Raw genomic sequence first — 15927 nt, forward strand, 5'->3', positions numbered from 1 at the left:
TTCACTTATTAAAAAACTTGAGTAATATCTGTCATCAGAGCATCTGGCCATGTTTACATACATGTACAAATGCAATACAGCTCCATCTTTACTGAACATGATGAATACAAATAAATGTCTACAGACTTCGGATAAATACGTCCAAAAGGTCTCATTACACAGATTTCTCAAAAATTATGTAGAGCTCCTATTCTAGGAAAGCTCTACTGTTGTTTTTTATTTTTAGTAATGTATTGGAAATAAAAAGTGATATATTTCAAAGCACATTAGACACAAGTAATATAAACATATTTCAAATTTGTTTATAGTGCCCACTGCTCAAAAGAGAAAGGCAGATGCATTCAGAAGCAGTTCAGGCATCCTGGGGCATTTCCCAGCAGCAGCAGGGCTAACACCAAGATAAAGCAGTTCAACCAGATACGACTGAAAGTCCAACAAGCAGGGGTTGGGGGAGCATGGAGAAGATCACCTAGGAAGGAAGAAAATCCCTTTCTGGGTCTCTAAATACATAGCTAAAGAGTCTGATTGTACCCAAATGCTTATAATTCTTTATCACTTTCATAGCTCAGTAAATATTAGGTCTTAAGGTGTGAGGCAACTAAGAAAAAAATTTCTTAACAAAAGGGATCGGTAATCAGTTTAGTTCTACTCATGCCCATGAAAGATTAACTGCTACAGAAACTGCCCTCCTATCATAACAACTAGAAAACAGGACAATATATATAAAACAAGAGTTTTCAGACATTATACTAGAGACAGATTTGGGCTGTGACTCTGAAGAGAAAGGAAGAAATGAGTTAAATCCACATTCCTGCTTGGAGGAGGCGTCTAAGACCCAGTGTGAAAGGGGGCACCCAAACAGAGCTTGGTAGTCGTGCTGAGTTGGGCAGCTAAGAGGGAGTTTGTGAGGCTGAGGTGGCTCCAATCTGTGGAGCAGAACAGAAGAGGGAAAGCTGCACACACACAGCTCTGGAGATCCACGAGGGATCCCCAGGGCTTAGCTACAGCACTGACCTAAGCACACTGAGAGGAGATTACCCACTACATGAGAAGGAGCCACCAATAAGTAGTGGAACGAACCATTTCAGGAGCTCACACAGGGCTGGGAACAGTCTGTGATCTCAACAGACAGAGTAGAAAGACTTGCTAACACTAGGGCTTCGGACAGAGTTCAACGATGAGTGTAACGCTTCAGTAATGGAACTGCATGAGTCCCAGAAAAAGGCTGCTCTGGATCCACCGAGACAAAAGGTAAAGGCAAGCCTCTGAAGGATTCAGCTAATTTACATGTCACTTATCTGCACAAAAGAATAAAAGCCAACATTCTTTAAAGGAATACAACTAAATTCAGCCCTGAATAATGTCACAGTATGTGGCATTCAAATAAAAATTACTATGAATGCAAAGAAAAAGGAAGGTATGACCTATAACCAGCAGGAAAATTAATGTAACAGTCCCAGAAGTGACAGAGAAAGGGATTCAAAGAGAAGGACTTCAAAACAGTATTGTAAATATGAAAATATGGTCAAAGATATTAGGAAAAATGCAAACTAGAAATGGAAGATACAAAACAATTAACGTTGCAGTTTCAAAGATAAAAAAATACCATATAAGAAATTAAAAATAATGTGGTAAACTTGAAGACAAAGCAATAAAAATTATTAAAGGCAAGTACTGAAAGGAGAAAAAAAGAGTTGGAAAAAAATTGAACAGAGCTGCAATGAGCCTTTCGTGTAACATCCAGTGGTATAACATAGGAAACTAAAGTCCCAGAGAGAGGGATAGGGCTATACAAATAATGGCTGAAAAATTTCCAAAATTGGGGAAAAATATAAACCAATGAATCCAAGAACTTCAACAAACACCAGACAAGAAAAACATAAAGAAAACCATAGTAAGGCACCTCATACTAAAACGGCTGAAGATCAAAGAGAAAAATCTTGAAAGCACCCAGAGAGAGGAAAACCACACTAGGTACAGAGGAGCAAAGAATGACAGCAGATTTTTTGTCTGAAACCATGCAGGGCAGGGAACAGTGGAGCAATATTTTTAAATTACTGAAAGAAAAAGAAAATGCTCAACAAATTGTACACCAGTAAACATGAATGCCTAAAATTAAGGTATAATACAAATTTTTAAAAAAACAATAAAGCATTCTCATTCTCATTTCTTGCCAGCAGAAGTTTACTAAAAGACATATTAAAGGAAATTATTTGAGCAGAAAAAAACAATGATGCTAAATGGAAACCTGGGACTGTAAACAGAAACCCAGCACACCAGAAATGGTCAACATGAGGGTAAAAGTAAAAACTACATTTCTGTTTAAAGCAAAAAGGATAACAATGTACTATGGGTTTTATAAGATACATAATTAAAATATATGACAATAGCATAAACACTACGAAAAGAGAAAGGGAAGTAGCCTGTGATAAGGGTCTCAAACTACAGAGGAAGTGACAAGTCAAAGATTATATTGTAAACCCTACAGCAATCACTAAAATTATTAAGCAAAGAGGCATAGCTACTACGCCAATAGTGAAGAAAGACAAAGCCTACTCCCCCGCCCTGGCCACACACATACACAAAATCCCAAACAAGGGAGGAAAGAGAAAAAATAAAGGACGGAATAAGTAAAAAACAAATAGCAAGATGGCAGATTTACAGTCAACTATATCAGTAATCAGCATAAATGTAAATGGTCTAAACATTCCAATTAAAAGACAGATTGTCAGTTTAACAAAAAGCAAGACCCACCAATATGGTATATAAAACAATTTTAAAGACAAGATGACAGATTAAAATTAAAAAGCTAGACAAGATTCCTGTCTATCATGGAAAAAGTGAAAAGAAAGCTGGAGTCAAAATATTAATATTAGACAAAGTAGACTTCTAAATAAGGAATGTGACCAGGGTTGAGGAGGGTCATTTCATGACAAAGTGATCATTTTATCAAGAGGATATAACATGCACAGTTGGCAGGGATGCAAAATGGTACAGACACTTTGGAAGACAGTTTGGAAGTTTCTCATAAAGTTAAACATACACTTAGTATACGCCTCAGCAATCTCACTCCCTCACTCCTAGGTAACTTCTGAAAAAGAGATGAAAACATATGTACACACAAAGACTTGTGTGTGAATGTCCAATCAGGCTTATTTATCATTGCCAAAAAATGGCAACAACCCAAATGTCCAGCTGGTGAATGTGTGAACTGTGGGATATCCAAACAATGAAACGAGACAAACTACAAATTCACACAGCACACCGCAACATGGATGAATCTGTAAGGAACACTACCAAGTGAAAGAAGCCAGGCACAAAACAATATCTATGCTTCCATCTTTTGAAATTCTAGAAAAGGCAAAAGTATAGCATCGAAGGACAGATAAGGAGTTGCTATGGGCCGGGAGAAAATGGGAAGGAACTAATTGAAAAAAGTACAAAGGAAGTTTTACGGGTAATGAAAATGCTATATATCTTGATTGCGATGGTGGTTACTCAACTGTATACATTTTTCAAAACTTAAACTACACACTTTAAATTGGTAAATTTTAGTGTATGTAAATTATCCTTAGAAATTATGCCCTTTCCTGTACCAGAAAGATTGAACTATCTGCCCGCACTAAAGTGATTTGAAAAATCATGGAAAGTTGGAATGGGAATATCCAGGAAGAGCCTGAGGAATTAAAGAAGGTTGAAACGTCAAGACTCCTCCTAAAACTCAAAGGCAGAGGTGAAAAAGCCCCCAGTGATAAAGCACTGCAGGAATGACACCTAGAGACTGGGGCCCAATTAGCCCCATCTTACTCAATCCATCTATTTTTGAGTTCTGAGGCAGGAGCAGAATCAGAAGCAGTGGCAGGTAATAGGCAGAACTTTCTAAGTTGCTAAAAAGACAAAAGCCCGTGATACTTAAAACCGCCCTAATCAACCAGAAGTTCTCCAGGGAGTTAACTAAGGGCTTAAAGGAGTTTCACTGGCAGGAAGACCTCCAGCCTGGCACGAGAGGTCTGTGATGGCTCAAACGCTAAGCAACTCCCAGGTTCGGCACCTAGACTAGCATGTATGTAGTGGGCTGCTAAGGGAGCAGAGCTTCCAGCAGGGGAATTCTCTCCAATAATCCTGAGGTGGCCCAGGAAAACATGGACAAAGAAAATTTCACCAATAGGCTGAAGCTGGGGACGCTTTGGAATAAGTTAACCAGGTTCATCAATCAACTGCTAGGGAAGTGGGTCACTGAAAATATGCTCAAGCAGGTTAACTCTGTTGTCCTTGTCCAGAGGATACAGTCACTGACTCTGAATAAGTGACAGCTGTCTTGTTTCCTTTTTCACCTTTTTTTGAATTGGCATTTTAAATTGCAGTTATTCTGGTTTTTGCTCCTAGTACTTTATATGAAGTATGTCACATATTTCTATATTTTTCATTTAGCCCATAGAGTGAAGGTACATCCTACCTCAGGAGAATGGACACCAACGAGCAAATTTTAGCCCTAGAGATGGGAGCCACAGCTAGACAGGGCATGTGGGATAAAGATGAGCAGATCTGTGGTTATAAACGGAAAATTGTACTATGCTCAGCAAAAGCATTGTTTGAACTCAATGTATGGAGAAAGGATGTGTGCATGTGCTGGGAACAGACTAGTATCCATTGCTTTGTCTGCCAAGAAGTCCCTTTCTCTCAGAACTGTATCTTACTCCTTTTTGAGGGAACTTTCCTCTTGCTGCTGCAAACAATCACAGAATTCCATCCCCCCAGTCACATGCATCAGAGTCCTGTCCCAGAATATACTAAATTGGAAGTTAGGGAGGAGGGAGAATCCTTTTTGGTGAAAACATTGAACACATGCTCTATAGTGCTGCTAATAATCACATATGCAGCCATGTAAAAGAGTTCTGTTTCAAAGAATAAAGCTGACATCCAAAATAACAGAGAGAGAAATGGAGAAAGTGTCCTGGTGACAGTCCTGCATCTTCAGGTGTGTCTTTGCCCATTTTTCCTAAGCTAGTTAGACTTACTGTCATTGCAACTGCCAGAATCCTGACAGGGCACTGTCGGAGGAAATGTGGCACCTAGCAGGCTAGTGCATAGGCACACAGGAAGAATGCAGGAGCTTCTCCTAAAGAAGTGGGAAACGTTAGAAACTTGCTCAGCGTCAGAGGTCAGTGTCAAAGCCACTGTATCACAATGTTTCTCTTGACAGTAACCTAATAGAATATGCTAACACGTTAAGAAAAAGTGCCCAGGCAACAGTGGTGCTATCCATCTTAGCACTGCATGTCTGAGTCTGTAGGTGGGTAGGGACACCCTAGGGATATAGCATACTAATTTTGAGCATATATATCAGCTTATCTTAGCCTGTTCAACTATATCAAATTGCTATTTCACTCTCTGCAAAGAATACTCTAAACATAGAAACATACTTCATTCCTCTCAAACTTCAAACACCATTATGTCAGTAGATAATCACGTCTCCTACTTCACAGAGCAGTCAGATGGGACTCCTCCAACTCCCCAATACTAATTATATTACACACGCCTACACTGCACCTGTCCATCTTCCACAAAGGCCACTCCTTCCACATGTGCTCGGATCGCAATTCTTTTCCTTCCTGCTTTGTCTTTGGGACCTTACACTATTGATTATTCTGTGTGTTATAAATTCAACCTTTCCCTCAACCACCAGAAATGTAAACTTCATGAAGACAGGGACCCTGTCCATCCCTTCACTACTATATTTCTGATGCCTAGCACATAGTAGGTACTCAAAATTATTTGTTGAAGGCAAGAATAAACAGGTGAATAAAAGCTTAGGAATGAATAATTTGAAAGAAGTCTTCCATTTCTGAAGTCCTATAATTCTACTTGGAGAAGACCAGATGCCACAATGGATTTCTGACTTAGGATTAGACTTTATAAAACTTCAATCATACTTCTCTAGATAAAAACATAATTTTTCTTCATTCTTGACCTCACTCCAGATAAATTCACTTTAAATTTTGAGCCTAAAGATGAAATAAATGAAATAGAAAATGCTTACTCTTCTTTCCATCCATATCTGCATGGATTTTCCGAGCCAAGAATCCACTTTTGTACACAGCAGCATTTGGGTCATGAGGAATGTCCAAGAATGGGTTGGTAGTACTCCCAATACGACTGATGGTCTTTGGATGCGTTCCATTAGCCTTCTCATCAGTACCTTCTGATGGAGATTTTTTTTTCTCTTCATCATCTCTAAAGGGAGAAAACACAAAGATTCAGCACCTACCACAATTTTCAATGAACGGTTGTTTAGTGAAATAAACTATCGTGTTTTCCAGTGGTCTAGCAGTCTTGATAACAACTACCATGATAACATCAGCAATCATTTACTAAGTGTCTCCTTTGTGCCAGGTATTAAGGATCATGACAATCTTGGAAGACTGATACTAGTATCCTCTATTTCGGATAAGGAAACAGACTCAGAGAGTTTAAATAAATACCCAAGGCCACAGATGTAGCAATTAAAGGAAGAGATAGTGAGGATATGATTGTAAAACTAAAACCTCTGCTCTTTCCACCCACTACAGGGCCTTCAGGTTTGTCTTCTTTCAATCGAGTGGGAGTTCCTTGGCAGAGATCATGATTTTGATTTTTGATTTCTGCACTGTCTAGCATAGCACCAGGCATACAGAATACAAGTAATTATAGAGCAGTATTGGACTATATCTGCCAAATAACTAGGTTAATCTCTAATACCAAAGCCCACGGAAAGCTACTGATGGGTTAGGACGGCAGCACCATGAACAGTGCTTCGGCATCTTCTAACCACTACTTCTCAACTGCCATGAAAGTGTGGGGTACCCTATTAGCCACTGAAAAAAACCCTAGTTGTCCTCTCTTTTCTGAATTCCTGTTCCTTCAAGCAGGGCAAATTTAACTCTGAGATTATAACATACATTAAGTATGAAGGAGGCAGAAAATGGATGGTCACATTCAATTAATAAAGAGGAGAGAAGAGCAGAAGAAAGTTAATAAGCTCTGATATACTGCCAGAAAACACAGAACCATAAAAACAGCATTTGTCTTAGTTCATCTGTCTTAATTTCCTGAATCATCTCTGGTTTCATTGATTATTAAATTTTCATTACTGAAACTTTTAATTAAAACTTCAACCAAAATACCACTACCAAAACATTTAAAATAAACCACAAAATTAACAATCATCGTGTTTATTGGATGATGAGATAAAAATAGCCTTTTTCACCATTGGTATTTGATAAGTAATTGTGAGACATGAAAATAACACCAGATTCTTAAACACCTATATTTTACTTTCAATTTTATTTTCAGAGAATTTTAGATTTGCAAAGGTAGTACACAGAGTTCCATATGCCCATCACCCAGTTTCCCCGAAGGTTAACATCTTACATAATCATACTAAAAATGTCAAAATTAAAAAATTAACGGTATAACACTATGAGTTAAACTTCAGACTTTATTCAGATTTTACCAGCTTTTCATTAATGTGTTTTGTGTTCCAGGGTCCTACCCATGATCCCACAGTGCTCTTAGATGTCACATCTCCTCAGTCTCCTCCAGTCAGTGACAGTTCCTCAGTCTTTCCTTGACCTTCATGACCTTGACACTTTGGAGAGTAGTGGCCAGTTCTTTTGTGAATATCCCCAAGTTAGGTTTGTATGATGTTTTCTCACGATTAGATTTAGGTTGTACATTTTCAGGAAGGATGCACAGGTGATGTGCCCTCTCAGTGCATCAGATCAGGGGGTACGTGTTTCACTACTGGCCACGTTACCCTTGACCACTTGGTAAAGGTTGGATCTGGCATATTTCTATACTGTAAAGCTACTATTTTTCTTTGTAAATGATTTGGGGGAGATATTTTGTGACTATGAAAATATCCTGTTTCTCCTTAAAATTTTGACCACTAATTTTAGCATTCCTCAGTGGATCCTGCCTATGACAACTATTATTACTGTGGTGATCTAATGTTGATTTTTTATTTCCCTCATCTCTTCTACACTACTAATTGAAATTCTTCTCTAAGTATGGACACATGGATACTTATTTTATTCTTTGGGTTATAATCAAGCACTATCATTACCTAATTTGTTGCCCCAATTTTTCCAGTCTTGGCCATTGGGAGTTCTAACAAGTAGGCTTCTGTATCCTTTCAACATGCCTCACTCTTTTTGTTTTTCAAGTACTTCCTTTCTCAGTTACCACAAGAAGATGCCCCCAAGTTCATCTTGTATTTCCCCTGTCCCAGCCCTGGAAGCAACCACTTCTCCAAGGAGTCAGTTCTTTTCATTAGAGAATGGTATTTGGAAACCGAATTCAGGCACAAGGTGTGCTCACTACCTCTAGGTCCTCTCCAAAGACACACCTAGGGAGACATATATAAGAATGCTAGTCCATGTATATACGCACATCTATATTTATTTGTATATCCATCTATCCATCCCTCTCTCTCCCTTCCTCTGAGCTCATACTGATCTCTCCAACTCAAGCCAGCACAAGGTTCATTCCAGCCCGCCCTCACCCTTTCCTTATTTGTACTTCTTCAACAGTGAGAAACCCAGCTTGCATTATCTAAATTATGTTTATTTGTTCAACCCTAGTAAACATATAAACTAGTTCCAGAATGGCTAGCCCATGCCAAAGTGAGAAACAAATTTATCTACTAGAGTACAGTGTTTGTGCACAGTGTTTTGTCTTAGAGTACTCAGTCAAAACAGTTGTCCAAAGTTACTTAAGTCAGCTCTTTTCTTCTTCTCCCTCTTCACAGTGGTTATGCAATTCATTTAGAAAACAAATTAATTTGCTATAGTCTGAATTCTATCTTGCATTCCCCATATCTTGCCTGGTTTTTAAAAAATTTGCATACACACAATGTACTCCTTCTAATGCACAGTTCTATGAGATTAGATAATGCAGACCATCATGCATCAACCACCGCAATACCAGACAAAACACTTCTACCCCCCCCCCCCAAATTCACTCCTGCTGCCCTCTCTTAGTCAATTCCTCTCCCCCACCAATTCCTGGAAACTACTGATTTGTCTTCCATCCATAGTTTTTTCCCTTTTCCAGAATGGCGTACAAATGGTTTCTGTCACTTGGCAAAATATATTTAAGATTCATCCATATTGTTGTGGAAATCCATAGTTTGTTCCCTCATATTGCTGAGTACTATTTCATTTTATGGATATACCAGTTTCTTTATCCATCCACCTCCCCCCTCCTTCAGAGTTACTGAGGTGTAACTGATTTATTGTAAGATATTTGAGGTGTACACCATGATGATTGGATATACACATATATCTCTAGAGGCCCCTACTCATCCAATTAACACATTCATTATCTCACATAGACATTATTGTATGTGTGAGAACATTTAAGTTCTACTCTCTTAGCAAATTTCAATTATACAATGCAGTGTTATCAACTGTAGTCACCACGTTATACATTATTTCCTCAGACTTTAATCATCATATAATCGATACTTTGTATTCTTTCTCCGCCCTCCCTCAGCCCTTGACAACTACTTTTCTACTCTATTTCTATGAGTTCAAAAGTTTTTTTAATTCCACATATAAGTGATACCGTGTGGTATTTCTTTCTCTGACTTATTGCACTTAGCATAATGCCCTCCAGGTTCATCCGTGTTGTAGCAAATGACAGGATTTCTTTCTGTTTTACGGGTGCATAATGTTCCACTGTATCTATGTATGTGTGTATTTAACTGTATATATATCACATCTTCTTTATCCACTCATCTGTATAGGGACACTTAGGTTGTTTCCATACCTTGGCTGTTGTAAATAATGCTGCTATGAACATGGGAGTACAGATATCTTTTTGAAATAATGATTTCATTTCCTTTGCTCTATAGTCACGTGTCGCTTAATAATGGGGATATGTTCTGAGAAATGCATCATTAGGTGATATTGCCATTGTGCAAACATCATAGAGTGTACTTACACAAACCTAGATGACATAGCCTACCACACATCTAGGTTATATGGTACTAATCTATAGAACCAATGTCCTCTATGTGCAGTCCATCATTTACTGAAACATCACTATGTGCTCGATGACTGCTTAACGAGAAGTGGGATTGCTTGATCATCCTGTAGTTCTATTTTTAATTTCTTGAGGAACTTCCATATAGTTTTCCATAGTGGCTGTACCAGTTTACATTTCTAACAGTGCACCATGGTTCCGTTTTCTTCACATCCTTGCCTGCATTTATTATCTCTTGTCTTTTTGATAATAGACATTCCAACAGGTGTGAGGTGATACTGTGATTTTCATTCACGTTTCCCTGATAATTAGTACTGCTGAGCACCTTTGCATGTACCTGTTGGACATCTGTACGTCTCCTTGGAAAAATGTCTATTTAGGTCCTGTGTCTATTATTTAATTGGGTTATTTGATTTTTTTGCTATTGAGTTGTAGGAATTACTCATATATTTTGGATATTAACCCCTTATAAGATATGTGGTTTGCAAATATTTTCTCCCATTCCCTACGTTGCATTTTCATGTTGTTGATGACTTCCTTTACTGTGCAGAGCTTTTTAATCTGATGTGGTCCCACTCATTTATTTTTGCTTTTGTTGCCAAATCCAAAAACTCATTGTCAAGACCAATGCCAAGGAACTTATGCCCTATGTTTTCTTCTAGGAGTTTTATGGTTTCAGGTCTTACACTCAAAGCTATAATCCATTTTGATTTGTTTCTTGATTATGTTGCAAGACAGGGCTCCAGTTTTATTCTTTTGTATGTGGATATCCAGTTTTCCTAACACCATTTATTAAAAGGATATCCTTTCCCTATTGTATATTCTTAGCTGCCTTGTCAAAAATGGGCTATAAATGCCTGGTTTTATTTCTGGGCTCTCTATTCTGTTACATTGATCCATGTATCTGTTTTTATGTCAACACCACACAGTTTTGATTACTATAGCTTTGTAGCATAGTTTGAAATCAAGGGAGCACGATGCCTCGAGCTTTGTTCTTCTTTCTTGAGACTGCTTTGGCTACTTAGGGTCTTCTGTGATTCTCTACAGATTTTGGGATCGTTTGTTCTATTTCTGTGAAAAATGCCGTGGGAATTTTCACAGGGATTGCACTAAATCTGTAGATCACTTTGGGTAGTATGGACATTTTAACAATATTAATTCTTCCAACCTGTGAACGTAGAATATTTTTGCATTTATTTGTGTCTTATTAAATTTCTTTCATCAATGTCTTATAGTTTTCAGTTTACATACCTTTCATCTCCTTGGTTAAATTTATTCCTAAGTATTTTATTGTTTTTGATGCTATTGTAAACGAGACTGTTTACTGTTTCTGATAGTTCATTGTTGGTATACAGAAATACAGCTGATTTTTTTGTACACTGATTTTGTATTCTGAACTTTACTGAATTCATTTATTCTAATAGTTATTTTTTGGTGGAGTAGAAGGGTTTTCTATATAAAATATCACGTCATCTGCAAATAGAGACAATTTGACTTCTTCCTTTTTGATTTGCATGGCTTTTCTTTTTCTTGCCAAATTGCTCTGGGTAGGACTTCCAATAGTATGTTGAATAAAGTGGTGAGAGTGGGCATCCTTGTCTTGTTCCTGATCTTAGAGGAAATGCTTTTAGCATTTCATGGTTGAGTAGATGTTAGCTGTGGGCTTGTCTTCTACAATCTTTATTATGTTGAGGTACATTTTATCTCTACCCAGTTTCTTGAGAGTTTTTATCATGAAAGGATGTTGAATTTTGTCAAACACATTTTCTGTGTCTATGGAGACAATCACCTATGATTTTTATACCTCATTTTGTTTATGTGGTATATCACATATTTATTGATTTGAAAATGTTGAACCATCCTTGCATCCCTGGAATAAACACTACTTGATGATGGTGTATGAGCCTTTTAATGTACTGTCGAATTCAGTTTGCTAATACTTTGTTGAGGAGTTTTTGCATCTATGTTTATCAGGAATATTTGTCTGTGAATTTCTTTTCTTGTAGTGTCCTTGTCTGGATTTGATCTCAGGAAAATATTGCCCTCATAAAATGAGTTTGGGAGTGTTCCCCCCTCATTTTTTGGAATAGTCTGAGAAGGACTGGCATTGATTCTCCTTTGAATGTTTGGTAGAATTCACCAGTGAAGCCATCTGATCATGGTCTTCTACTTGTTGAGAAGTATTTGATTGCTGACTCCATCTCCTTACTACTAATTGGTCTGTTTGTTTTTTCATGATTCAGTCTTGGTAGGTTGTACATTTCCAGGAATTTATCCTTTTCTTCTACTTTGTCAAATTTTGGCATAGAGTAAGTCTCTTATGATCCGTTGTATTTCTGTGGTATCAAGTGTAGCATCTCCTGTTTCATTTCTAATTTTATTGAGTCCTCTTTTTTCTTAGTCTAGCTAACAGCTTTGTCTATCTTTTCAAAAATCCAGCTCTTAGTTTCCTTGATCTTTTCTATTGTCTTTTTAGTCTCTATTTCATTTATTTCCACTCTGATCTTTGTTATTTCCTTTCTTCTTGTAACTTTGGGTTTAGTTTGTTCTTTTTCCAGTTCGTTGAGGTGTAAATTAGGTTGGTTGAGCTCTTTTTTTCTTAATGTAGGTGTTTATTGCTATAAAAGTTCCCTCTTAGAACTGCTTTTTTATGCATCCCATAAGCACTGGTATGTTGTACTTCCATTTTAATTTGTCTCAAGATTTTTTTTAATTTCTCTTTTGAAAAACATCAGAGTTGCTTCTAGTTTCTATGTTTTATTTTTATAATAAATAATTAAATGTGTTTGTAACCACCATCGTGATAATAATATAAAAGTACAACATTGCAGATCTTTCACAGTTTGGAATCAATCCAGAAAGAAGATTCCGAATCTTCATATACAGATTATTCTACTATCATCAGTAAGGTTTAGTACTGTTAAAACATAAATTTGGATTTATTTGAGAAATAAAAAGTAACTCCTGTTAAAAAGAATTGCAAGTTCACAGTCAAATATGGCTTATTGAGGATCACTCCATTCTGTGTTTCCTACCTCATTTTTTTATGCCTGTGCAACTAACTATACAAAGTAAATTGTGATATGAGCAAGCTAAAATCCATTTACTCAACAATAATTGTATCTCCTTCCCAATTTCATCTGTAAAGCGCTTACAAAAATTAGGTACTTATTTTTCTTACCACATCACCCAATATTATTACACTTGATAGTCATAAGAGAGATACATTTTGAAATTGTTATGATTACATTAAATATTTTTTAGGTGAATAAGCCACATTTTTAAAAGAGGGCACCTGAAATACATGGTTACTTCTCAAACAATTTTGGTTGGTTTAAAATAGTAAGTCTAGGAAAAAAATACAGCAAATTTTGTAAATTAATTTTCTTTTTTGATGCAGTGGTATTTTGAGATGATCACAACAGAAGTACTGTTTTCTCATTTTGAAGGAGAAAAACAGGATACAGACTAAATAAGAGTTAACGACTGTTAACTGCTCAACTTCAAGATTTATGCATACACCTCCCCTCAATCTTTGGGAATTATCAATTTTTGAGTTTTGAGTTGTAAGAAAAAACAGAATGATTATCTTGGGAATCAGGTTAACTGTTTCAGATATTAAGAGTCATAAGAAACTATTACTACAGCCATTGTTTCCAAACTTATTTTTAAGCAGATTAAATCCTTCTTTTGGAGGGACTAAAGTAAACAAAACCTCAGTGCATGAAGTTGATGAAGCACAGCTTTACAAATGCTAATGCAGTATATTTATTATAAAGCAGATTAATTGGAAAGGTGGAATGTTTTTTTTATAAACACACAATTCAGAGATCCTAGACTCTATCACAGTAGCAGTCAGCCTCAACACTGTTTAATTTTTGTCCTTTGGATGGCTACACAGTTTTGTAGAAATTCTGATTCATACAAAAAAATAGCTGCAAATGATAAAAGTTGTTATTCTACATTGCCTAGTTGGCAAATTCAGGGTACGCTTTAACAGAAAAGTGAGATGGCAGTAAAACTTTATTCTAAGATCTATAAAAAAATTAATTTGCTGATGTATAAATGTGTAAAAATTTAGTATATGTAACACATTTTGTACTTTAAATTGAAACAGTTTAAAACATATTTTACAATGAATGTAGAATCAGATTCTTTCAGAATCCTAAAGCACTATGAAGAACACTCTGATTCCAGTGAACACAGACACAATGTGAAAAGCACTGCACTATAGAGCTGGCATCAAAGGCATCGCCCACCTTATGCAAGTAATCTATTTCTGAAAATCAGATGTTTGGTTGTAAAATGCAAAATGGGTATCTATTTCCTGGTATTTGAGGGAAAAAATGATACAGTGTATTACATGTCAACCCCATATGATTTCCTAAAAAGCTGCTACAGCACAGTAAAAATGCCTACATATAAACAACAATCACACACATAAGATATAAAATACTTAAAACACTGCTTCCATATTGCCAAATAATTATCCTGGTTTTTAACAAACAAATGTTTTGTAGGCAGTAACAAAACTTCTCTTTGCACAAGCAACATCCTAATCCAACAAATTCTTCACTGACATTGGGCACACTTTTCAAAATGACTACTCATGATTGACATTCTATTGATTGCATTGTAAAGTCATTTGAGACTTTCCCTACACATTGTCCTGTTTAAAATGTTGTACAGATGGTCCCTGACTTACGATGGTCTGACTTAATATTTTTCAACTTTACAATGGGGTGAAAGTGACACGCATTCAGTAGAAAGTGTACCTTGAATTTTCAATCTTGATCTTTTCCCAGGCTAGCAATATCTGGGACGATCCTCTCTTGTGATGCTGGGCAGTGGCAGTAAGCCCCAGCTCCCAGTCAGTCTCATGATCATGAGAGTGAACAACCGATACACTTACAACCACTCTGTACCCAGACAACCATGATGTTTTTCCACTTTCAGTACAGTATTCAATAAATTACATGAGATAGTCAACACATTATTATAAAATAGGCTTTGTGTTTGATGATTTTGTCCAACTATAAGCTACTGTAAGTGTTCTGAGCATGATTAGGGTAGTCTAGGCTAAGCTATGATGTTTGATAGGTTAGGTGTATTAAATACATTTCAACTCATGATACTTTCAACTTACTCTGAGTTTATCGAAACATAACTTCATTGTAAATTGAGGAAGCTCTGTATTGAGTTTGGGGCATGCAATTATGATCCTTGTCTGTATAAACATCAGCCAAAAGAAGTTTATAGTTACACCGTCTAACATGGTAGCCACTGGACACATATGGCTATTGAGAACTTGAAATGTGGATAGTCCAAACTGAGATGTGTAATAAGTGAAAAAATGTATCCCAGATTTCAAAAGGCTTAGACAAAAAAATTGGAAAATATTTCAATAATTTTTATACTGACTACATACTGAAATAATATTCTAGATATAATGTGTTAAATTAAAAAATACATCATAAAATTAATTTCACCTGTTTCTTTTTATTTTATGACATGGCTACCAAAAATTTTAAATTACATATGTAGCATGCCTTACATTTCTTTTAGATAAGGCTGTTGTTAGAGAGGCTTGTATATTCTAAGACGTTTGAATATTAAAACCAAAACACAGCAATAGGACAATGATAACTGGAGAGATGTCCAGTAGAGGATGGCTCAGTAAAACCATGATGATAAGTAAGGGTTGAAAATACCCCATCCTGCAGAACAAGTATTCTTGATATTGCCAAGGTTAATGAAATGATCTTGTGAGGTTCTGAGAGTGAAAACTTATCCTGGTCCAAGAGACAGGTTGGTGCCAACTGGCGGTGGTTATCCTTTGGGCTTAAATATACACGGGTCTGTGCTTCTGGAATGGAAGTGATATCAGTAATAATACTGTGA

At 36.6% G+C, this 15927-nt stretch overlaps 1 protein-coding gene across 23 annotated transcripts in view; it reads right to left on the reverse strand.

Moving 5' to 3' along the window:
* Nucleotides 1–15927, reverse strand: part of PSD3 (pleckstrin and Sec7 domain containing 3) — a 646842-nt gene that overhangs the window by 93557 nt on the left and 537358 nt on the right. For all 23 annotated transcript variants that reach the window (XM_070253277.1, XM_070253287.1, XM_070253276.1 and 20 more), the window contains one exon: nt 6041–6234. In XM_070253277.1, coding sequence (XP_070109378.1) covers nt 6041–6234 — 194 coding nt within the window. The remainder of the gene's footprint in view (nt 1–6040; nt 6235–15927) is intronic.

The sequence above is a fragment of the Equus caballus genome, chromosome 27 (assembly GCF_041296265.1).
Source record: "Equus caballus isolate H_3958 breed thoroughbred chromosome 27, TB-T2T, whole genome shotgun sequence".
Taxonomy (NCBI): Eukaryota; Metazoa; Chordata; class Mammalia; order Perissodactyla; family Equidae; genus Equus; species Equus caballus.